This window comes from Lampris incognitus, chromosome 2, assembly GCF_029633865.1.
Source record: "Lampris incognitus isolate fLamInc1 chromosome 2, fLamInc1.hap2, whole genome shotgun sequence".
NCBI lineage: Eukaryota > Metazoa > Chordata > Actinopteri > Lampriformes > Lampridae > Lampris > Lampris incognitus.
The window spans coordinates 112,416,484-112,441,902 of record NC_079212.1 but is presented as its reverse complement, the minus strand read 5'-3'; the positions used below and the strand labels follow the sequence as shown (position 1 = coordinate 112,441,902).

Here is a 25,419-nt window from a genome sequence, read left to right as displayed (position 1 = left end):
AACATAACGGTAACATTATTCCTTGAATAACAACTCAGGAAAGCCCCAACTTTATTGTTGTTTGATACTTCTGGGTTATCTATGTTTCCCCAAACAAATAACATCTGAACTTCTCAAACTTTGCTTTTGTCAGTGGTTTGGTCAACACGTCGGCCATCATGTTTTCTGTGGGACAGTATTCAATGGATATTTTACCATCAATATGTGCGGCTCGCACAAAATGATATTTAATATCAACATGTTTGCTCCGTTGCCTACATACTGGATTTTTGGACAGAGCAATCGTCCCCTGATTGTCTTCGAATATTCTCACTGGTGTGTGCTGCCTATCCTTATTCATCCCTTGAAGTAATTGAACAAGATATAGGCTCTCTTGGGCAGTGGCTGCTAGAGCCATGTACTCCGCCTCGCATGTTGACAAAGCCACTGTTGGTTGTTTCCTAGTCTTCCAGGATACAACTGGGCCCTCTTTGACCAAGCTAAAACAGTACCCAGTAGTACTCCTCCTGTCATTTTGGTCTGACGCCCAGTCGGCATCACTATAACCCTCTAGTTTAAGGTCTTTGTCACTTCTTTTGTAACATAGCTCATATTCAATTGTGCCCTTCAAGTAACGTAGCACCTGTTTAGCTGTTACCCAGTGTTGTTGTTTTGGCTGTGCTAAGTGTTGTGACAACTTGCTGACCACCCAGCTTAGGTCTGGTCTAGTAGAGGTCATTATGTAGATCAGACGGCCAACTATCTCTCTGTAACCTGTGGCATCTACAACCTCACCCTCCTCATCAAAATTTAGCTTTTGCTCACAGGGTGTTGACCTCGGTTTACAGTCGGACATGCCAAACCTCTGTAGCACCTTTGCAATGTGTCTTGCCTGACTCATCTTGATTTCTCCCTTTTTCTGTGTGAAATCAATACCCAAGAAATGTTTGAGCTCCGCTAGATCCTTCATTTTGAACTTCATTTTCAACATTTCCTTTACCTCACTGATCAAGTCGTTGTTGTTGGCTGCAATTATTAAATCGTCCACCCAAATAATCAGGATCACCTTCTCATTTTCAGATTGTTTATCATATACACAATTGTCGGCCGCATTCTGGATAAATCCGTTTTCTACTAGGTGATCATGTAGTAGTTTGTTCCAGTTGCGCCCTGATTGTTTCAGGCCATACAACGACTTGTTCAGCTTACAAACCAAACGATCATCAGTGTTGGACTCAACTATGAATCCCTCCGGCTGTTCTATATACACCTCACAGTCCATCGGGGCATGTAGGTACGCCGTTTTCACGTCCATCTGATGGAGCACTAGGTCGTCTTGTGCCGCCATCTGCATCAGAATTCTCACTGACGTCATGTTAGCAGTTGGGGAGAATGTCTCTTTATAATCTATCCCCTCTATCTGGCTATAGCCCTTAGCTACATATCTAGCTTTGTATGTTTCAGATTCATCATGGTTCTCTTTAATCGTAAAGACCCAGCGACCTCCCACAACAGTTTTCCCTTTAGGAAGTGTGGTCAATGTGAACGTTTCGTTCTCTTTTAAAGAGTTAATCTCTTCTTCCATTGCGTTAGCCCACTTCTGAGACTTATTAGAACTCATGGCCTCCTTGAATGTGTTTGGTACCCCAAATACAGCTCTATAAAAATAATCCACATCTTGCTCGTCAGTACATTCTGCTTTACACTGGTATTCTTCAAGATATTTTGGGGTCTTCCTCTCTCTAGTTGGGTAGCGGTTTCTGCCCTCACTATCCCCCTGGTTATTAGAAAATGTACCACTTTCACCTCCTGTACCTGTAATCTGGGGCTGCTCATCAGTCCTAACTGGTACTACATCAGGCTCGTATGAGTCTATATCCTCATAGCTGTCTCCATCGTTGTGTGGACCTGTTTGTGTCTGGCAGTCTCTGTTGCTCTTCTGTATGAACTTAACTAATCTATGCTTTGACACTTTTCCTGTTTTTGGATAATATACATTGTATGCAGGGCTGTATTTATCATATCCTATGAAAATGCCCTTCTCGCACCTTGGATCCAGTTTCTTTTTGTCTTGTCTATAGGCATAGCACTCAATGCCAAAAACCATCATATGGGAAATATTTGGTGTTTTCCCTGTGAAAGCACTGTATGGGGTTTGCTTTAATCGCTTACAATAGCACCTGTTGCGTATCTGTGCAGCTGTCTGCACCGCAAACCTCCATAGCTGTTTTGGCATCTTACTTTCTAGCAGCATACATCGTGCCATGTCAAATAATGTTCTCCAGTTTCGTTCTGCCGTGCCGTTCTGATGATGCGAGTAGGGGGCACTAGTTTGGTGACTAATTTTATTTTCTCTCAGCAGATCTTGGAAACATCCTCCAGTGAACTCGGTACCATTGTCAGACCTAATGGTTTTCACCTGCCCAAAGGAGGCAGTGTCAGCTAAGAATTTTTCGGTAGCCTTAGCTGTATCACTCTTTGACCTCATGAAATATGTCCATGTCATACTGCTACAGTCATCTGTGAAAGCTATGGTGTATTTATACCCATCTTTATCAGTAGGCTCGATCGGGCCGCACAGATCTGTATGGACTAGTTCAAGTATTCCTTTAGCTTTGCTACCAGCCTGTCTATTTCTAGACTCCACAAATTTTCCTTGTGTACATGTTTCACAGTTGAAGTTAGATTTGTCATTTTTCCCCTTAATCATCATTCCTTCAACTACACCTTCTAGTTTTGAAACATCATCTAAGTTACAATGACCAAGGATTCTGTGCCACGTTTCAATATCATGACATCCTTTGTATCCGTCAACATTATCATCAGTATTATTAGCTGTAGACAAATAATACAGTTTCCCAAATACTTCAATGTTAAACTTGGTACCCTCGTTTTTATACCCCATCCAATTTTCACCTTCCTTGAAGTGGATTTCTGCTCCATTACTTGAGGCTGCTTTAACGGAAAAAATGGCCTGAGGAAACGTCGGGATATACAGGGCCCTCTTCAGTCGTGCTGTCACCTTTCTTCCTTCGCTGTCAATTAAGGTGACTTCAGCTTCTCCTCTGGCCTTGGCAACTCCGGTAGCCTTTGTCCCGTCTGCAAGTTCAATCGCGTGACTCTTGGGCTTAAAGCCTTTATCGACTGTTTTGAACTTTGTAAAGTCATTTATCATGTGTGACGTCGCGCCACAGTCGACCATCAAACCTCTGTTGTTGACAGTCCGCCTCACCGGCCTGGTGTCCTCTTTCATCTTGAAGCAATATGACCTGCCTTCCCGGTCATCGGCGTCCGCCTCTATTTCTCGGTGGGTGCTGTCTGTCTCTCGGTGCGCTCCCCAGCGTCCGTCCTGGTCCCCCGCTGCACCCTGCTCTGCTCCGGTCACTCCCGCGATGGCGTCTCGCTGCTTCCCCCGGCCTCGCGCGTCTCTCCTGCGTTCCGCTCTTCTTGGTTCAGGCATGCTCGTACATGTTCGAGACATAGGCCCTTTTTTGTGGCATCTGAAGCACTCAATTTCGGCCATGCTCTTTCTCTCTCTACCTCTTCCACGAGAGGTGGTGGCTGCTGTGGCAGCTCTTATCACACTGTCCCCGTCATCACCATTACTCGGCTTGTACCTTTCTGTGTCTTCAAAGCTCCTTAGTTTTGCCTTAAATTCACTGAATGTCAGGCTGTCACTACTCTGAGTAATATGAACCACGAACGGTTTGAAAGAGTCCGGCAGTCCTTTCACTACCATTCCCACTTGCAACCCGTCACTTATGTTCTCGTCGGCTCCTTTCAACGACGAGAATATTGTCTCTGCACGAACAATATACTCCGTGACGGTCTCGTTGCTTTCCATGCGAAGAGCTGAGAGTTCACAATATAAACTCACCACGCGCGGTTTCCCTTTGCCCGCGTAATGTTGCCGAAGTATCTTCAATGCCGCCCTACCGTCGGCTGCTGCATCCCGCATAATTAGTGACAAGCTCTTGTTGTCTAAAACTTGCACCAGCTCCGCGTACGCTTCTCTGTTTTTCTTGACGTCTGCTTCTCTCAACTGGACAGCATTTTCGCCCGCAGCGATAACTGGCACGTTCAGTAGAGTCTCGCTGAGTCCTCTCAACTCCATGTGGGCTAGGAAGCGAGTTTCCCATAACTCGTATCCTCTCTCGTCGCCGTCAAACAAAAGTCTATTAAATCGCTGACTAGACATGGCACTGGGCCCATAACATGTTGCATTGTTCATATTTATGTCACGGATGTCTAGCTACATACTTGTTTGGTATGTTAATATACTTTTGTAGAGTTAGACTGCAGGAGCAAACATTAGACGTCCAGTCGTACTTGGTGGGGCAGGAAGAGAACTTTATTGCACATGCGCAGAAGTCATACACACACATATGGATACCCGCAAGGACCAAAATAGGTGCTTATAGCGCAGTAAATAATACAGTGGCTGACTGGCTGTATATGTGAGACTGCACATTATGTTCAACACCACGGATTTACTTGACTTTATATGGGTCTTTATTTTATCTCTCCTTGCTGGTAAAATATAATGCTAAATAGGCTTAGGAAGTTAGTTCTATTTTGCCTCTTAGGTGAATATGAACTTTAATTTAAGTCATGCACTGTTTGAATTTCATGTTATATATGATAGTGTTTTATTGTCCTTGCTTTGTCATCTTCTCTATTGTTTTATATCACTGACGTTCTTGACCTGAGGTTTTGCTAAAATTGCGCAGGTTTAACAAGGGTTAAACCTACTTCTGCTTCCATCTAGCCTGCACGGCCCATCCACAGCGTTAACTGTTTTCTGCGTTGTTGCATTTCTGCATTGTTTCATAGGAAATTGTCTATGTAGGGCGTGTGTATGTGGCTATGCTGAAATCCATCGCTTTCTTTGCGTGAGCTGTAGCACCCCTAGTGGGCTAATTTAATTCTTTTTTTTTTAATTTCCCGATTTTTCTTCAAAAAGTTCCAGTTGTTATTGCTATTATTTTTAAGTGTTATGCTACTTTTACTACGTGCAATCTAGCCAGAGTATATATATCTCGTCTGATACAGAGGTAGCCCCTGAGCAGTTTCATACTAACAACTTGCACTGTTTTTTGTCTCTTCATTGATTTTTTTCCCTTTTTCTCTTCTCTATTTTGATTTTATTTTTTCTCTCTTCTCTCTTTCCAAAAACATTATCAGTTCGGTTGGCTGCTATCTCTGTCTGCTCTTCAATTCCTGTTACAATGTCTATTCAACCGTTAAGAGTTCATATGGTGTATATTCTGGACTGTCAAGAGGCGAAATCCGCTGCATAGCAAATCGGTTGTGTACTATCCTATCCTGCAACTCATCTTGTTCTGTTATGGCGAGCTTAGGAAATGATTTGTTGATTGATTTCAAATTAATTCACTGTGTAAATTTATGTTTTTGTTTTTGGGGGATAATATTTATTACTGCAATGCACTGGGAGGTTTTTCATGTTTTTCATCCTATGTTAATGTCCCTAGGATGCTTCCAGGATGGTCACCTCATTTCTGTTTCTATCTTAAATGCTTTAGACGTGATCAATGGCTAATCCAAATACACTTCAGAGAGGAACAGATGGGTCTTCTATTAGGCTGGTGAGTTGGAATATCCGTGGATTGGGGGGGGGGCAGTAAAGCGATCCAGAGTGTTTTCACACCTTAAGGGGCTTAACACTGACATCGCTTTCCTTCAAGAGACTCATCTGCGTGTAAGTGATCATAACATATTTTATGACCTCCCTTTTTTCCCATATTCCAAATTTGGATACCCACCGTCTTATTTTAGGGGGGGCATGAATTTAGTGATAGACCCTAAACTTGACCGCTCACACCCTAGAACACTCACACCTTCTGCCATGTCAAAACACTGTCATCCCTCATGAGTCAGTTGGGCTGCATAGATCCCTGGCAGTTTTTTCACCCGGTCACAAAGGAATTCTCCTATTTCTCAAAGGTACACCAAGCTTATTCCCATATTGACTATTTTTGTGTAGACAAGGCTCTTCTCTCTGTTGTGAAATCTACTGAGAATTCTTCTATTATTATTTCCAATCACGCTCCACTTATTTTGGATATAGCATTTGCGCCCAACACTAAGAGCCAATGGAGATTCGATACAGGACTACAAGCTAGTGAGGAGTTCTGTGATTTTATCTCACAACGAATCAGTGCCTTCCTTGAGATTAACAAGACTGAGTCAACTTCACCCTCTTTATTATGGGAAACTTTAAAAGCAGTAACAAGGGGAGAAATTATCTCGTACAGCATACATCTAGCCAGGAAAAATAAACAAAAACATCAGGAGCTAATTGATGCAATTCTCAGCATAGATAGAGAGTATTCCAACTCTCCCAGTCCAGACCTGTATATCAAAAAGGTTAAACTACAGTCTAAATATGATTTGCTCTCTACGACCAAAGCAGAATACCTTTTGAGACGTACTAAAGGGACATATGTGAATATGGCGACAAGGCTAGCCACTTTTTAGCACTCCAACTTAAACGTCAGTCAGCCTCCCGCTTCATATCTCAAATCTATGACTCCTCTCACTCCCTAACTGCCGATCCAACTGAAATAAGCTCTGTCTTCACTTCTTTTTACTCCAATCTCTATAAATCGGAACCCCCTTTAAACGAGACTATAATGGATAATTTTTTTAGATAGTTTAGATTTCCTTACTATAGATGCCAATAATATGAGGAATCTGGAAATCATATACACCTAGAGGAAACAGTCACTTGTCTTGGATTAATGCAAAATAATAAAGCACCAGGTCCAGACGGATTTCCAGTTGACTTTTACAAGAAGTTTTCCCACCTTATTGCCCCTTTATTATTAGACATGTTCAACGATTCGATGGAAAGAGGATCCCTCCCCCTACCTTAAACCAAGCTTCAATTTCGCGTATTCTTAAGAAAGACAAGAACCCTGAAGAATGTGGCAGCTAAAGACCAATAAGTTTGTTAAATTCGGATGTAAAGCTTCTAGTCAAGGTCTTGGCACGCCGGTTGGATCCTTGCCTGGCAGACATAGTTTCTGAAGATCAAACACGTTTCGTTAGAGGTCGGCATGTTTCTTCTAACATTAGAAGACTTTTAAATATTGTGCTTTCTCCTGGTGATTCTCAATCTGCTGAAATGGTTATATAATTGGATGCGGAGACGGCCTTTGATCGGGTTGAGTGGGCTTACTTATTTTTTGTTCTTGAGAAATTTGGTTTTGGGTCTAAATTTATTTCTTGGATATGACTTTTATACTCTGCCCCTACTACTTACGTGATGACTAACTCACAAAGTTCTGACTACTTCCCTCTAACAAGAGGTACCTGCCAAGGTTGCCCAATCTCTCCCCTGCTCTTTGCAGTAGCTATAGAACCTCTCTCCATTGCTCTCAAATCCTCCCCGCTCTTCACTGATATTTGCAGGGCTGGACAGGAACATCGCGTTTCTCTCTATGCTGATGACCTTTTGCTCTATGTCACAGAACCGGCTAACTGTGTAGAGGATATTTTACAAATCTTAACGACCTTTGGATTGTTTTCGGGCTACAAGTTAAACTTTAGCAAAAGCGAGTGTTTCCCTATTAATGAGGTGGTGAAGCAAATATCACCAGGTACCCTACCATTCCAACTGGCCCGCACCCGTTTCTGTTATTTGGGTGTCAACATTGCTCACTCCCTCCCCTCTCTCTGTAAACATAACTTCATGAAGTTGGTTTTGGAAATTAAATCTGATTTGAAGCGCTGGGATTCACTCCCTCTCTCTCTGATGGGCAGAATCAACTCTATTGAAATGAACATTCTGCCCAGACTCTTGTTTCTTTTCCAGTCCGTTCCAATATTTTTGCCAAAATCATTTTTTCGAATGTTAGACAAAACAATTTCACAGTTTATTTGGGCTGGCAGGAGTCCGAAGGCTCGTAGATCGGTGTTGCAGAGGGGTAAACAGGATGGGGGCCTTGCGTTGCCTAACCTTCTATTTTATTATTGGGTGGCCAGCCTTCAAAAAAATCATGCTTGGTGTAACTCTCCCAACCTCGGTTGGTGCATAATGGAGGATAACTCCTCCCGTCCTTCATCTCTGAGGGCTTTTGTCTGTGCCCCTCTGGCTTCTTGCTGTCCTAAATACATTAGAAATCCAATTGTACTCTCTACTTTGAAAATTTGGAAACAATTAAGGCAGCATTTCAAACTTTCTGCCCCCACTACATGCAGCCCCACAGCTTTCAATCTGTGAAGAGAGAGAAGCCTGGCCCATTTCTTAGATTTATATTCAAAGGGGTCATTCAACACTTTTAATGATCTCTGTTTAAAGTACAATTTACCTCAATCTCATTTGTTCCGGTATCTTCAAGCTCTCAATTACGCTCACACACATTTCACATCTTTCCCTCAGCTTCCAGTAGGCTCTCTTGTCTCTAAGGTACTTTCTCTCCCCAGGGCACATGGCAGGATCTCAATTTAATATGACCTTATATGATCCTCGGACTTGACTTCTCTAGCAGGGGTTAGGGGTAGTTGGGAACAGGAGTTAGAACGTGATGTGACAGATGAATGGTGGGACAGGGCACTAGCCAGGGTCAACTCTACATCTGCACGTTCCCGTTTAAGATTAATTCAGTTTAAGGTCTTGCATAGGGTTCATTTTACAGAAGCTAAGCTTTGTAAGGCTGTTTCCAGGCATGAGTGATACCTGCGATAGATGTGGCTCATCACCGGCGGATCATAGTCATATGTTTTTCCCCCTTCCGAAATTAGTAGAGTTCTGGTCCCTTTTCTTTAAGATGATAGGAGAAGCCCTCAAAATTACACTGGATCCCTGCCCCTTGATAGCCATCTTTGGGGTACCCCCCTATGCTGACCAGTCTTACCTAGGAAAATTCTGATGTTGTTGCCTTTGCCTCACTCATTGCCCGTAGATTTATTCTGTTACAGTGGAAAAGCCCAAATCCACCTTCCGCTACCTCCTGGTTAAAGGGTTTAATGTCATTTCTCGCATTAGAGAAGTTGAAGTATTCTTTAAGAGGCTCAACTGCTAAGTTCTACAAAAAATGGCAGCCTATTATCTCATATGTGAATTCTCTTACCTCTCTGGACCCCAACTGATTATGAATCCATTCCTTGGGGTGAGCATCCCGAGCATCCTTTTTATTGCACTGACCTCCTCACTTTATTTTATTTTATTTTATCAACTCCCTGTGTGTGTGTGTGTGTGTGTGTGTCTTTGTCTTATTTAATTATTCAGTTCTGTATGTGCATTTTTTTTCCCTGTTTTTTTTTTAAGAATTTGGGATGGGCGGAGGGTTGGAACAAGGTGTTATTGTAGTTCTCTGTTCTAACACACCAAAAAAAAAAAGAAAAGAAAAAAAGGGGGACATTGTTGTGAAACACATCTGTTCTTTGTGTCTAACATGTATATAACACTGGTTTCCAATAAAAAAAAGAAAAAGAAATCAGAAATCGTGGTATGCTTAAATTGTATGTTTAGCAGAGGCTAGTTGTATATTTAGCAAAGGCTAGCTAGCTGTATGTTTAACTAGTTGTATGTTTAGCAGAGCTATAACGTCAAACCTAGTTATCACGGCAGAAAGCTAAGATTGCTTAATTCCAACTTGACTCTTGAATTGTCATCGTAACAATTAACACCCGAGGTTTTTACATGTTACGTAACAGGAAATTACTGTCTGTTTGTTTGTTTCATATAGGTATATGTGCTATTTATAGAGCTCGTTTGAGGAGCGCCATACTGAGACCGTCCCAGATTCAGCTGAGTCATGCAGTAGCTGCTCTGATTTTGCTTGGAAATTCTGCACAAGTAGAACTACAGGTCGAGAAAATCCTGACTTATTTTCTCTTTCCATTTTTTTTTTGGTCAGTTTAATTGGTGTGCCATAGCGAAGGGTTTCATTTTTATTCCCTAAAGTGTAATGAAGCAGGTGTGGACAGGTGCCTTTTTGACCAACCAGAGAGGGAGGGAGAGAGAAAGAGCTCTGGTAAACACTCAGAGAGAGACAGAGAGAATTCAGAATACATTACAGTCCAACAGCTGATACTCGAGCATAATCATCACTTTCCAGCTCATACGGAAAAAAAAAATCAGGAAAAAAAAAGACCATTGAGTAGTCTAAACAATTATTTGTAACAACAAACAGAATTTCAAACTAAAATATCCCAACATAACAAACACAAATTCACCTCGGGGGTTTGCAGCAACACAACATCATGTCCTTAGGCCCTCGCATCGGATGAGGAACAACTCCCTAAAAAAACCCTTTAACAGAGAGAAAAAATAGAAAGTAACCTCAAGGAGAGCAACAGAGGAGGGATCTCTCTCCCAAGATGGACAACGTGCAATGAATGTTGCGTTTACAAGATTTACATAACAAATAAATAAAATAAAACAAAGCCAATAATACAGCCAGGACTTTCCCTTGTTACACAAATTAGAAAAAAAGAAAACCTGGTCTTCATCAACTCCCACTAAGCATAATACTACCTCAAGTTCTGGAAAAAAGGTCATTTCTGTGTGGATGCTCTGCTCCCCTGTCATAGTCCCTCATCATCTTCAGCTCTTCTTCAGACAGTTGTTTAATTCGTAGCTTTGAAGAGTCTCTTGTGTGGCATGTAGACCTCATGTTGAGCAGCTGAGCTGTTGTCAAGTCTCGATGCTGCTGCAGCCACTATGCGCTGTAGGGTGATGTTCCTGGTGGAAAACAGTTTCTGGGAAAGTCCTGGAGAGCACCAGTCGTGGACATCCAGGCTGGTTTCATGAATCAGTGGCTCCTCCAGCAGCAGTAAGAGGAAGATCGCCCAGTGCAACACAGTCATCAACCAAACTTGTCTTAAACCTCATCAAGGAGTTGCATCTTTACTTTCTGTACAATTTTTTTCAGTCTAAAGATTTCCTGGACAGTAAATGTGTTTACCTCCAAATCCCCTGTGTTTTTCATAAAACATTTGACTGAGTCAACAAAAAGCTGCAAGTCTGGAAAGTAATTTTCCACCTTGACTGCCCTCAAACCCTTGGTAACCTAGAAAAACGTCCTTATTTTCAGGAAAGCATTGCTTCCTTCTGTGTCCACCTGTGAACATGGAGTGGAAACTAACTCACAGTCAATATCTTCCATGTTCTCCTCAAATGAAGAGGAAGATGGCTTTTTTACGTTTTGAAACCCTCTTTGCTTTTAAATTTTCCAGTCTACCCTCTGTGGGCTTTCTTTTAATAGACTTTTTTAAATTTTATTTCATCATCCAACAGCATCTCTTCCTCTTCCTTAAGTACAGACTCTGCCCCTCTAACAGCAGTCTGCTGTATTTGCTTCTTCTGGCCACAATTCATATCTCGCCCAGCCAATTTGTTGTACTCTCTGTTCTCACTGTTTTCATTTTCTTTTTTATTCTGTTCAACCTCCCCTACCTGCTCATCCTGGCCATCAACTTCTACCTGCTCAAATTCTGGCTTCTCATTGTGATCACCTTTTTTTAAAATGCTCAACCCGCACACCTCCCTCTCCCAGGGCCGGATCATGGCGTTAATGGGCCCTAGGCCTCGCCTCCGTTTTGTCCCCCCCCCGCCCCCCACCTATATTTTTCAAACGCTCCTCTTTGACGTTCAGCCCCTGCTTCTTCTTGTTTTGTTGTTTTGGGGGGGGGGGGGTTACGCTTTGCTGCACCTGACTGCATTCTGTAGCTTTTTTCCAAAATTAAGCGCGGCTCTATGTGGATGCTGTTTCTCTGCTGTAACTTCCATTAACAGTTCAAGTTAAACGCTAATCCGGTATGGCATTGTGGGAGATGGAGTTCTTAGAGTTAGACTGAATGATACCATGGTTTCATTTGCGTTATTTATTTTTACATTACAATAATCATTCGATTGATAGACATATATTTATTTGGCATGTGTCATAAGAATTGTCGATAAGTTAAAAAATACTACTAATAAAATAATAATAATAATAATAATAATAATAACTTAAAAATATATCTCCCCCCTTCCCCCATGATTTTGGGCCCCCTCGGAAATTTAGGTCATAGGCCTGGGCCTTGTCGGCCTATGCGGAGATCTGGCCCTGCCCTCTCCTGCCTGCTCAGTCTGTCCGTTTTCCTTGTGTTCTTCAGCCTCTGTCTCTTTCTGTTTCACAACCTGGTCTATTTCTCCTGCCCCTCGTTCCCCAGCCTCTTGTCTGCCCTGTGCCGACTCGGCAGCGCCGTCTTCAGCTGGAGATGTGCCGCTTGTGGCGGCATCGGGGGACGATGCCGCGCGGCCCTTGAGGATCAGAAATACCCTCACTCTTTTCAGGACAAGACCTTATTAAATGCCACAGCCAAAGCATTTCATCATACCGGATGTAACAAAGACAATGTAGTCAAACTTGTCGATCCCGAATTTAAGCTTCAGAACCAAATCCTCCGCATTATTTTTGAAAACCATAAAACCGTGCCTCCTATGGGACACAACGTGTTTCAAGTGAGGAGACTGGCCACCCGAAGGGACCATTTTTATCGGGAACACTAGCTGTCCGTATCTTGCAAGCTCCTTCTCCAAAGCTGCATGGCTCATTAACGGGGGAGCATTAGAGATGGTGATTCTCTTGGCAGGATTAGCCAGCGGCAGAACGGGAGTAAACGTGTCCTTACTCACCACACCACTTTCCACAACCTGGTTGACTTTATCAACACTATCGAGAAATATAATTACAGCACTGTTCATTCTGGATGCAGATTTTATGCTTCATGTTCACCTACCGCGAGGCAGCACTCCTCCGCCGAGCAGTTGACCACCGGGTTCCTCCGCCTCCCACAGCGGCCATATTGCCCTGCTAGGCCGGTAGCACCGCTACCGAACTAAATGGGTGTACTCACACTAGGCACGGTTGCCTTGTACCATGCCCGAGCACGATTGCCCCCCCCCCAATCCCCCGCTGGCCTGCGCTCACATTGCGCTTAACGTTCCGGGCCCCGAGTACGCTTACGTCATCACGATGCGACTTTTTGTGTTGAAGAGAAGCGCTCTCACATAGCGCAGTGGAGTTCATGGTTTTATTTACCTTATGGCTTGTTTGGAGTCGTTTTGAGCGCAGTGACACACGACCCTCTCACATGCCTTATAGATGTATCAATTATGCAACGCGTTGCAATCACTGCTTTTTTGTGTGTTTTATCCTGTTTTTCCTGTATACTCTCGTCCGCCCAAATTTCCAGCAAACACTGCACCTCTGCGATAGAGCAAAGGGATCCCTTTGCCGCCACGTTTATAAATGCGACAGTCGCATGATTGACGTCATAGCGTTCGACTTCCGTGCTCGGGCACGGTTAGAGATCACACCATATGCGCGCCGTGCCGGAGTGCGACTGAACTGCCCACCTCTTCAAGAGGGCCAGGGCACGGTACGGATCGCCTAGTGTGAGTACACCCTTAAGACAACTCCACTTAAACCTACCACCGAATAAACCGAACTAAAACACAGCAAAATAAAAAGCACATGAAAAGGACAAGACAGATAGAAAAAAAGGCTCCAAGTTTTAGAAACTCGCTCACACCGAAGCAACACGCTGCTACTCTGTACTCACTCGCACTTCCGCTGAGAGAGAGAGAGAGAGAGAGAGAGAGAGAGAGAGAGAGAGAGAGAGAGAGAGAGAGAGAGAGAGAGAGAGAGAGAGATGCAAGGAAGGGAGATTAGATAAAAAACCTGAAATCGTCACTTTCCGTCTCTGCTTTGTTTCTGTAAACTGGGAGAACCAGGAGAAGGCATATTCTTCTTCCTCCTTTCCTTTCCTGTCTTCTCTTTCCTTCTTTCCCTTTTCATCTCCCCATTCCTCCTCGATCCCTCCTTGGCTGTCTTTCCATTGACATTTTTTCCTTGAGTTGGCCCAGAGCCAAGTGCTGCCAGTTAATCTTCAGGTAGCAGATCTTTGAACTTCAGATTGCTGTGGTGTATCGCCACGAAGAGCAGCCCTGCATCTCCACGCTCCACTCAGGGAGACTCAGGATGGGGCTGTTCGTGTTGCCTGACCGTGAGCACTGCCTCATGCACTATGTGAACACTGAGTAAATGAGCTTAAAAATACAGCGAGAGACAGAAAGAGAGAGGGAGGAAGGAGGGGAAGCTCAGCTAACAGCACACAGGAGGCATCTGTGTGCAGACGTTCAAAGGGAAGAGTCCGTCTTCAGTTTGCCTGAATTAATTCAGCTTTGCGGCTCGGCAGTGCTCGGGTGTGTTGACAGGGGGCGAGCACTTTTCTCCTGATAAAGATAAAGACAAACGTTTTGTTTTTTTTACCTAGGCACAACCTCTACCTCTGTCAGTAAATAGGCTGCTCCCCAGAGTCCAGCCTAGACCTGTCTGTGCTCAAACGGTACAGAAAGCTTCTGGATAAACTGGACCGCTTGACATGTTTAGAGGGGGATGTAACAGTGACCCATTTCCCTCTGGGAAAGGGGCACAGGATCCACTGTAAGGCAGTAATTAGGACTTGTTACCGTGTGTATATGTGTGTGTGGGGGGGTGTTACTCTCCCAAATGGGCAGCTGTAATTGGATTGGGACAGCTGGTATTTTTAACTGGCTTTGTTTGAATGATGTGGTGTAAGAACTGATTTAGGAATGAGGCCCGGGAGAAATGAGCAATGACGGAGAAGGTGGAGGTAGTGGTTGGCGGGGGGGTGAACGGAAGGGAATCTCATAATGAATCATAATTAGGCCACTTCAGTCTTTTCCTCCTGCCCATTACCAGCTTATCTCTCCCATACATTTCCTCGCCTGCTCTCTCTGTTAGTCTTTTTTCCCGTCTCTTATCCGTCTCTTGCTCATTCATCACTCTGCGAGACTCTCTCTGTCTCTCCCTCTCTTTCTTTCCCCCCTCTCTCTCTATCTCTCTCTCTGTCTCTCTCCCTCTCTTTGTCTCTGTCTGTCCATCTCTTCCCTCAGTCAGAGCTAATCTGACAGCAGCTGCTGTTTGCTGATGAATGAAGGAATGATGGGTATTGGTCTCTACGGATGACTGAGAGGTCATGGACACCCGGCCTGGCCTTTCACATGATCGTTAAAAGCGCACCGACGGGGTTACAGTCGGCCAATTACAGAGGAGGTCCAATCAATACACTTCCACTCTGCCTCCCTCTATTGGCATCACTTCGCCTGCCCTCGCTGACTGAGTTGCTGACTAGCTGACTGACTAGTTGGGAACGTTCAAGGCGATTGCGAGCAGCTTGAGTGTTTGCATAATAAACTTCTGCCTGCAGCTGTGCCCAGATAGGACCAGTGATGGGAACAGTGAGCATCCTTACATTGGTGGACGGTGTAGTCCGCACGTTCACACACGGATGTGGGCTGCGCCAAGACTCGCACAACCCACCGTGGTAGCTTGTAATTGTGTAATTGTATTTTTTACACCAAGTCCTGCTGAATTTTATAAAATCATGCTTGTTTATCCAGGCTTGGTAAACAGTGAGCAGCAACCCATTTATTCTAAAAATGACTGATGTGACATGAGCATCTGGAGGTAATGGAATTTGCCTCTCCTTTGTCATGCTGGTGGGACTGGGTGATTTGAGAGGGTAATGGGACTCAAGAGCTGTGTACACACACAAGTGTGTGTGCGTGTGTTCTCATATCGGCTCTACACCTCTTCTCTTCTCTTCTCTTCTCTTCTCTTCTCTTCTCTTCTCTTCTCTTCTCTTCTCTTCTCTGCTCTTCTCTGCTCTTCTCTTCTCTTCTCTTCTCTTCTCTTCTCTTCTCTTCTCTTCTCTTCTCTTCTCTTCTCTTCTCTTCTCTTCTCTGCTCTGCTCTGCTCTGCTCTGCTCTGCTCTGCTCTGCTCTGCTCCTTGACATGAGAGGTGTGCTGACTTAAATCGACGCTGTCCCGCACCATTCCATCATCAACGTGCCATGCAAACGAATGAAAATAATGAAAGCCATCTGGTAACAAGGAGGGGCCTGAGAATGGTCTTTGTGTTAACATCTGTAATTGGAGTTGGAAAAAAAAACATCTGTGAAATCACTGCTCTTGTGTGTGTGTGTGTGTGTGTGTGTGTGTGTGTGTGTGTGTGTGTGTGTGTGTGTGTGTGTCAGTGTGTGTGTTTGAGGGGGGGGGCTGTAGTGACTACATCAGTTCCTTATATTGTTGTAATTCCTTGCTCAAAGGACTGTGGTTTGGGGCTCGTTTCTTGGCTCTGATGGCAGTGTCCTTTCCATACTAGCAAGTTCAGAACGCCTCTGTGCAATTCTAATCAGTGCAGAGGGGAAAGAGAGAGAGAGAGAAGGGGGGGGTGAGAGAGACGGGTTAAGGGAATAGAGGCATGAGGGAGAGAGAGGCGTGTACACGTGTATTTTGCGTGCAAGACAGTGTGCCAGAGAGCGAGTGAGGGGATAAGTGAAAGACGGAGGGAGGGAGAGAGACAGAGAGAGAGACAGAGAGACAGAGACAGAGACAGAGAGAGACAAAGAAAAAAGGGGTCGACGGGGTGGAGTGCATGAGTCTACGAGCATCTACATGCGTGTATGAGAGAGAGAGAGAGAGAGAGAGAGAGAGAGAGAGAGAGAGAGAGAGAGAGAGAGAGAGAGAGAGAGTGTGTGTGTGAGGTAGAGAAATAGAGACTGAGAAGACGGCAAGAAGGGAGGGGGTGAGAGTGAGCAAGTGTGAGGGGGGTGGGGGTGACATAGCGGGAAAGCAAGGGAGAAGGAGATGGGGAGCGGGGGGGTGGGGACCGAGAGCTGGTTACGTGGAGCAGCACCCCACTCCATCAGGCAGCATACGGCAGCAGCCCTGCAGTGCAAAAGCACAGTATGGGAACGAGGGTATGAGATCGCCAACGGGAGGAAGAGACCACGTAAAAGCAGAGAGAGGGAGCGAGAGAGGGAACGAGAGAGGAGAGAGAGAGAGAGAGAGAGAGAGAGAGAGAGAGAGAGAGAGAGAGAGAGAGAGAGAGCGGGGGGGGTGCAAAAAGAGGAGCTTGAGGGATTTGCTCGGATGAGAAGGGGGATGATCGTCAACACCGTTGGCTACTAGCGGGAAGGAAGCGGCGACGGTCGTGTGTGAGGCAGAGCCGCGGTGTCCCTCGGTGCAGACTACCCCCACCGTGTCAAGGCGCATTGGGACGTTGTGCGCCGTGAGCGGAGACAGGAGCAGCTGCTGCGGCCGCGTACGCACCGCCTGGGCGCTTCCGACAGACAGGCGAGGGGTTATGCAGCAAACCTCCGCCCGGAGCACAGGGGTTCGCGGCGCTAGCTGTACCCAGCGAGGAGCAGGACCAGGCGGGCGGGGGGTGCCGATCGCCTCGGGTGGGATCCGGCTTAACCCGCACTGTGGTCTGGCTGAGATCCGCAGCTTTCGGAGTCAAGAGGCTCACCTGCGGTCTGCAAACCCGGATCCGAGCCTGGATTAACCGCTGTGAGGGATGATTGGAACAGCCTCAAATTGACCAAACAAAAAAACAAAAACAGAAAAAAGAAAAGAAGAGAAAAGAAAAGAAAAAAAGAAGAAGAAATAAAATAGCCTCCCAAAGAGGGTGGCGAATGCCGGGTAGGACGGGGAGCATTGGCAGCAGCAAGGACGCTGAGCCTCTTTGCACCTGCAGACGGCTTACCTGGAGCTTTATCAAGGAATCTCTAATTGGATTTCACTGCGAATCGGGGAGTTTGGAATCAGCGCACTCTGGAAATCCTAAGCCAAAGTTTCCTTTTTGATGTAGGATTTTACAATACGTCTACCTGACCATACTCATTGTGGCTCTGGAGTAAGGACAAAACAAAACATAAGAGATGGTTTGAGCTATCGCATAGCCCGTGGTTTGAAATAACATGAGTATACCTCCACATTGTTTTAGAATGCTGCTACCGTCATTGTATGAGCCGTGTCCTAGCTCTCAAAGAGGTTGACCAATGAAGCCATGGGACTCAACCAGAGCTTTACAAGTATGTGGTGAAAACCCTGACACAAATTTATTTCTGGGGGGAGCTGAATATATTTGTGTTACACCTTGAAGGAGTAAAAAAAGGAAAATGATTGGGATAGTTAAACCGCAGTAGATAATGTAATTTAGTGCTGTAATATTTTCATTTCCATTTTGCCTGGGCCTGAAAGTTATCTAGCCTCTTGACTTGTAACATTCAGCATTGTCGTACTTTTCGAACCAGCTACCCGTAGGCACACTTAATTCTTGCACTCGCCCGTCTGCTGGCTAAAGATATGTTTAGTGAAGCCAGTTTGTTGGGAGATGCCACATTGGCTCGGTCCAACTTAACTAGCAAAACCAGGCTTCAAAGGCTTCCTTCCCTGCACTACCTCCACCCCCGCCTGACACCGTCACTCAGTCAGTCGCACTAACAAACAGTGGGTGTGTATTAGTTTAAGTCGGTCCCCTGCGGGACCCCAAGTTGGGCTCCCCTGCAGCGCCTCCTACCCTCCACCTGTGTATTTTGAGTTAACCGCGCCTGTACCGTGGGAGCCCCCACCTCAACCCACCCCACCCCACCCCACCCCAGGCCTGGACCCTGTCTCCCCCCCACCCTGCCTGGTGCTACTGCACTCGGCTCTGCCTCTGCTGGCCGAGGATGATGTGGCAATGCCATGTGTCGTCCTCGGAGTGCCGCTGCTACCGGCTGAACGGCTTCTCCCTGCTGAAGCGCTTCCCTCTCTCGGCAGATGGGGCCTGTGGTAAAGCCCTGGACCAGCCGGTGGGAGAGTGGCTGGAGCAAGTGGGGCTGCCGCAGTACGAAAGCAAGTTCCTGCTCAACGGCTTCGACGACCTGCGATTCATGGTGAGTCACCTGCAGCACATCGTCCCGGGGGTCTGCTCCAGTTAACATCACTCTTCCATTGTCTCTCCCTTTCTTGATCGCCCTTGCTCCCTCTCTCAATGTCTTTTTTTTCTCTTTTTTCTCCTATCTTCTCCTGCTCTATTGATCTTATCTCTCTTTCTTTTTCTCCCTCACTCTCTGCTAGTGTTTCTTTATTGTTCCGCTGCTGCCAGTCTCTCTCTGTCCTTGTGTGTCTGTCTGTAGTGTCACTCTCTTCTCTCTGTCTGTCTGTCTGTCTGTCTGTCTGTCTGTCTGTCTGTCTGTCTCTCTCGCTCTCTCTCTCTCTCACCCTTGCACTTGACCATCATGGCCTTGCAATTTCTCTTCATTCCATCCTTCTCCCTCTCCCCTCTATAGCTCCTCTTCACCTTTGTGCTGTGCATGACCCTGTTAAGGATTTATGGCCCCACAGTCAATCCCTTTAAAGTATATATGACCTGTCAAAACGGGTAAGACAAATGACGGCTAAAACCCATTAGCTTTTTCCCAGTATTCCAAATCATTCCTTCTCATTTACTCTAGGACTCAATACACCCCCCTTCCCCGCCCTCCTCCTGTTGCACATCCTCTAATTTACAACCTCTACTCTGGATCTTTGTGTAGATTCAACTAGATAGCCTTGATGTTCAATGAGGAGGCCTCCCTCTATCTCCTCACACAACACTGTGGTTTTATACAGAATTACCCATACACTAAATCCTTGGCCCAGTGATTGATTTCAGCCATCGCTCAACTGCTCATAAAATAATGTTGCAATATCTGCATAATGTGCATTAACAATGTGTTAGCATGTGGAAATAATATATTCACTGGTTATCCGGTGATAATTTCATTTGTGTTTTGCCTGTCTACAGTTTTGCACTAATAAAATGAACACTATTGATTTTTCTTTTTTTTTTTTACATTTTGATTTTAAAATTCCGCCTGTAGATTTCAACATATGGTGTGGTTTAGTCACCACCCTATTATGCAAAGGGTAATACTTCATTATTTTGCTGACCTTGTTATGGTTATTAGTTGACAAGAGCTTGATCAGACAGATTAATGTTGCTGAAAAGCATTGACACATTTTGCATGTGCCATGTGATGCATTTTCTAAAAGGCTTCGGTCAGATTATGCATTGATGAATTCATTTTAATTGCAGCAAGATGGATAACTGTACTCCAACTAAAAGCAGTATCATGTTCTCTGTAAAGAACATTGCAGCGACACTTGACATTGCGTTTAGTAACCACCATACAAAACACCACTATAGTTTCAATTCTCAGCCTTGTTACGCTGGAAAAAGGTAGTTGTACACTGCAAATAACCAGAGCTCTTGGGTAAACATGCGCTTGTCTCAGACCACAGAGCTGCATTAGCACGAAGGGCTATATTTTACATCAGTTTGTCACGACCGAACTCAGCCAAAGGAACGTAGTGTACAGTGTAAAGTGTATAGTGTATAGCGTGTGTACTGACAAAGTGATTCAGTTGAGGACCGCTGTTCTCTTCTTAGTTTTTCCTTCTGATAATGAGTGAGACTGCATTAGCATGGAGGACCTGGGCACCCGTGATCTGAGGTGCTTTGTAAATTTAGGCAATAATTTCTTTTTAGAATTTGCATTTAAGGTGACGTCTTTGTGCACAGCGAGCAGACAATATAAAAGATTTTTTTTTTTAAATCAATAAATAGGACAAACACTTGTCTTTTGTAAACCCAGGAAGTGGCTGAAATTTGCATAGTGATCAAGTGTTTTAGGACATAATGTGTTTAAGAGCATGGGTCATTAGACATTCTGATGTTCATTTACATCACATGACTAATGTGCCTGCTGGATTTGATGCATGGAGGAGATTATTTATTGGCTTCCCAGAACAAATTACACATGGATATTTACAAATACGCGAGGGTGAAAAAGAAGGGAAAGGTCAAACTAGTCAGGATGACACTGTGAATGTTTAATACTGTGCCCTTTTAGATCCTGCCAAATATGTTTGCGCTGTCAGTATATCACTGTTGGGGTCTTTGTTTGCTTTGGCTAGCATAAGCGCTGGAGGGATGAGCAATGGGAAGTAGCATTTTTCATTTTACAAAAAAAAAAATCTCAAAAAGATGTGATGGGTCTGTGTTTGAAGGTCTGCGTAAAAGGGCACATTGGAATCTGTAAGTGGGATGCAGTAACCAAGAAGAGCAGCCTGATCAATAGGTCGCTGAAAATTACAATAGGAAGAGAAGTTGTGGCTCATTATTTGCTGTCATTATTGATTGAATCCAGGTGATGAAACGTATTGAAATATAATATTACCAAATCCAGAGCAGAGAGCAGTGATGACATTGCCCAGCTCCAAAGTAAGTAAGTTAACCTGGACTGCATATAGAAATAATACCTCTCCGAAGTCCGCGGTGGTGTAGCGGTCTAAGCATCGGCTTTGTGTCGATGCAGTTGCCCACTGGGGACCGGGGTTCGCGCCCCGATCTCGTCAGATCCGACTATGGCCGGACTCGATGAAGCAGCAATCATTGGCAACGCTGTCTTCGGGAGGGGGGGCGGAGTCGGCTTGTGTTCGTCACGTGAATGCGTCTCCGTGTGTGTCGGAAAAAACAGTGATTCGGCCTGGAGTCGCCTTGTCACGAAAGTGGGGAGGCGGTCTCCTTCGAGACTGCCGGCCGGAGAGATGCAGTTGGCGAACGCATGCAGTACGAGGGTGGGTGTTTGAATTAAAACAGGGATCGATTGGCCACCAAATTGGGAGAAAAAGGGGAAAAATCAGAAATAAATTAGAAAAAAAAAATAAGACCTCTCCACGTCATTTGTGAACTTAAAAGTGGACAGAATAAGTCACATCTCAACCTAGTTAACACCCCCATCCCCAAACCCACTCCATGGCCAGAGACATAGGCCTACTGCTTGGAAAGTTTCTGTGGGTCCTCCCACCAGACTGAGAGAGCAGCCACTCACATGCACTCTGCAGGGCTTTCTGCATGCCATGGTTGCTCTAAGATGCAGCTTTTGAGGGATCATAAATTATGAAGAGCTGTGTGCCCATTCTCATAATTTTTACAAGATGATTATCATTTTGTGCTCCTTTCATGCCACCAGAAGTGGGACGCCCATATCTGTCATACCCGAGGTCCTCACCCCCTTGTGCTTGGAGCACATTTTACTTCCAAATTGAAAATTCCAAAATGAAAATAGAAATAAAGATATGAAAGCAACACAGCCTTTCTCTGATGTCCCATCTAACGTGACATTGAGGCAAGTTGTCTTGTGGAAGCCATTTTAGAGGATCCCCATCTTATATTTACATTACATCTATCCCACATTAAAATTGCAGCAGCCACTATAGCCATCTCTTTCACAGAAGTTGTGAATGCAGAACTGGGAAATGCATATCGTCGCAAATATAAAAGACGCCTTTCAGTCGAGTCATTGGCATATTACTCTCACACCCTCTAGCTCCTGAAACTGAAACAAAATTAGAATTTTCTTTCTAACCAATTTCCATTAGGGAAGGAACAATAGTTCAGTTGTAATATACTGCACTGTTGTATGCTGAGTGCATGCAGGGCTACATCTGCAAGTCATATCAGATCAAATCAAACTACCGAGGCTCGTAAGCTATGTGAGAACTGAACCATACATTGCCGTCACATGCTCAGTATGCAGTATGAATAATAAGTTTGCTGTGTGTCCAGAGGCATCATCCCACATGGAACTCTGATCATAAAAGTAGTAAACCTATTTTGGGCCTCCCATACACCAGAACCTGCTTTGTTTTGATATTTATTTCACTGATCAGTGAGTAATCTCCCAAATGCACTATGCTGTAGGCTTCCAAAAACTGCTGCACTGTGCTGTGAAACCAACCCAGTGAGAGCAGATTGAGCAAAGACTACATACACTACGTTTTAACATTCTTGGCCAGGAAGAATCAATCTGCAGCAGTCCACGGGGAAAAAAGCTTAGCTCTACATTTTCAAGGCTCTCCTTGTACCTTTATTCTTGCCCATAAACCCGAATAAGATGACAAAGCAACCAGAGCCTTGAATATGAACGCTTATGTGAAACTGACAATAATAAATAAAAGAATCTGGCAAATCATCATTAATTAAGATTTATGGAAATGGAGAACTGTTAATGGTCTCCACGAACAACACTGCTTTTGCATGCAGTGATGACTTTCCTTTAGTTTCTTAGTTTCTTTCTTTTTCCAGTTTCTTTTTTTTCTGAAAGTTTATCTCAACATAACACAAGCAGCTTAGGGCCAAAGTAAATGCTGCAGCAATTTTTATCCACCGCCACCCCCCCCCCCCCGCTTGGAAATGCACAAGACCAGATTGATCACTGTTGGCATGCACAATTTATTTGACTCTAGTGTCCTTCCACCATGCTGTGTGAATGTGTCAGCGTCTGCGTCTCTCCGCGTGTGTAGGCTTATGTGTAAATGCGAACGATGACGTCATGTGTTTGGAAGCGCGTGCTGAATGTGCGTATGGAAGTTTATAATGGAGTATGTTCAAATGAAAAGGCAACCTCAACACTGCTCTTTGGTCTTCAATTCATAAATGCATGGGCAGTGAAAAGATGTTAATTCATTTGCAATAATTCATGCTGCCTTTGAATTTTTGTGTTTAATAACGCACATTCGCTGACAACATTGAAACGGTAATGAAATAGCCATTTGACATTTCATTGTTCATGCCCTGCATTGTGGCTGACGAAATTTATTCTTTTCCATTTGAAAATATTTACGTATTAAACAATCACAGTCAATTTTCTCTTTCAACGATGTAAGGTTAAAACTGCTGCATGGAGGTTTTTTTTTAACTGATTATTCAAAAAGTCTCAATTTGTATGCTTCTATATGGCCTATAATAATAAAAATAATTAAAAAAAACAGACCAACATTGAATGATAATGATAAAATGAGACCATCATGTGGGCGTCTGAGTGGCGTGGCGGTCTATTCCGTTACTTACCAACACGGGGATTGCCGGTTCGAATTCCCGCGTTACCTCCGGCTTGGTCGGGCGTCCCTACAGACGCAATTGGCCGTGTCTATGGGTGGGAAGCCGCATGTGGGTATGTGTCCTGGTCACTGCACTAGCGCCTCCTCTGATCGGTCGGGGCGCCTGTTCGGGGGGGGGGGGACTGGCGGGGGTAGCGTGATCCTCCCACGTGCTACGTCCCCCTGGCGAAACTCCTCTGACAGGTGACAAGAAGCTGCTGGCGACCCCACATGTATCGGAGGAGACGTGGTAATGGAAAGGAGGGAAAAAGGGGGGGGTGATACCGTTAGATATTGCTATGTAATGACACAGACGGAGTACGCAGCCACATTCAGAGATACATAAGCTCATTGCTGTATGTCTTGCAAACACCTGCTTCTCCAAAACACCACGATATCGCTCCCCCTTCTCTCTAAAGCAAATACACAAGCTACCAGAAGGATGCAGATCTTTCCGACAAGAGGCCATGTTCGTAGGAAATTAAGTCTCTCCTCTGCGAAACGCTACCGCTTTTATTATCCACAGGGGCACGCAGTCAACAAAAACTCATTGATGCAGCTTTAGGGTCATGGATAAAATCGAGAATCAATTATACGATTGCACGTGCAATTTTTGCACAACTTGCACCGAACACGGTACATTGGAAATTGAGTTTGAAATGTATAGTAGCTGAATTAATTTAAGAGTAGATGAGAAGGAAAAAAGTAAGTGTATACTTCCTCCTACTCCTTTTCCAACATGTAATCTGATGCGTACGGAGATTTGTTTGCTGAGTTTGATGTGTGGATTTGTTAATCACTTCAGATTATTAGCAATGGCTTATCTGTATGTTATATCCTGCTTATTTACATGTTCGAAATAATTCATACGTTCATACAATTCTACGTGCATCTTCATGCGTGCCCCGCTCAGCGGTTGACAAAATTCAAACGTTAATTCAACGTTGAAATAGTGAAACAGCGCCACTCTTTGCTATAGGATTTTCGCGCCCACTCTCACGCACCTTCGCTGAGTTAATTCAAATGCAAGCGCGACGCCAAACCAGCCTCACAAAGCCAACTCCAAGTGGTCTACGGAGCTGTCGGTCATTCTCCGAAGGTGGGACGATCGTTCGATCCTGACACTCGATAGCCCGACTCAAATGGTGACATCTAATAGTTGAGTTCAGCAAGGACGCGAGTCAAAGTGAATCCGGATTATCCCTTCCTTCGGCCGTTACCGAGTGAAGGCCAGCAGCTGACTGCTGCGTGTTGTTGCTGCCGCTGCTGCCGTGTCGTGTCGGTGTAATGGCGGGATGATGACTGACGCTGACGGGGTGAGCTCAGAGGCCTATCGTTTCAGCGGTTATTCAGAACCACGGAAGCGGGAAAATCGCCCACCGAGACAACCGGGCGGTCATTTCAGAGGTATGAAACTGGCCTGTCTAAAATCTGCTAGGACATTTAGAGGTTGTAAAATATGTTTTTCTGTTCCACCACCAGAGTTTAGACAGCCCCATTATGCACCTCCGAAATTACCGCCCTGTTATCTCGGAGCACAGTTTTCTCTCTTACAGTGTTCTTGAGAGGTTGTGAAGTTTGGGAAATGTTCTTTCATTTGAAGCAAGTCAGAGAAGGCGCGTGAACGGAAGCAAAGTTGCCT

The 25,419-nt window shown here is 44.7% G+C and overlaps 1 protein-coding gene across 3 annotated transcripts in view; it reads left to right on the top strand.

Annotated features, from left to right (window-relative positions):
• Positions 1 to 25,419, top strand: part of anks1ab (ankyrin repeat and sterile alpha motif domain containing 1Ab) — a 90,748-nt gene that overhangs the window by 30,276 nt on the left and 35,053 nt on the right. For all 3 annotated transcript variants that reach the window (XR_008809739.1, XM_056272723.1, XM_056272722.1), the window contains exon 3: positions 18,630 to 18,745. Coding sequence is in view for 2 of the 3 variants with exons in the window: in XM_056272723.1 (XP_056128698.1) it covers positions 18,630 to 18,745 (116 nt within the window). In the remaining variant the exon portion in view is untranslated. The remainder of the gene's footprint in view (positions 1 to 18,629; positions 18,746 to 25,419) is intronic.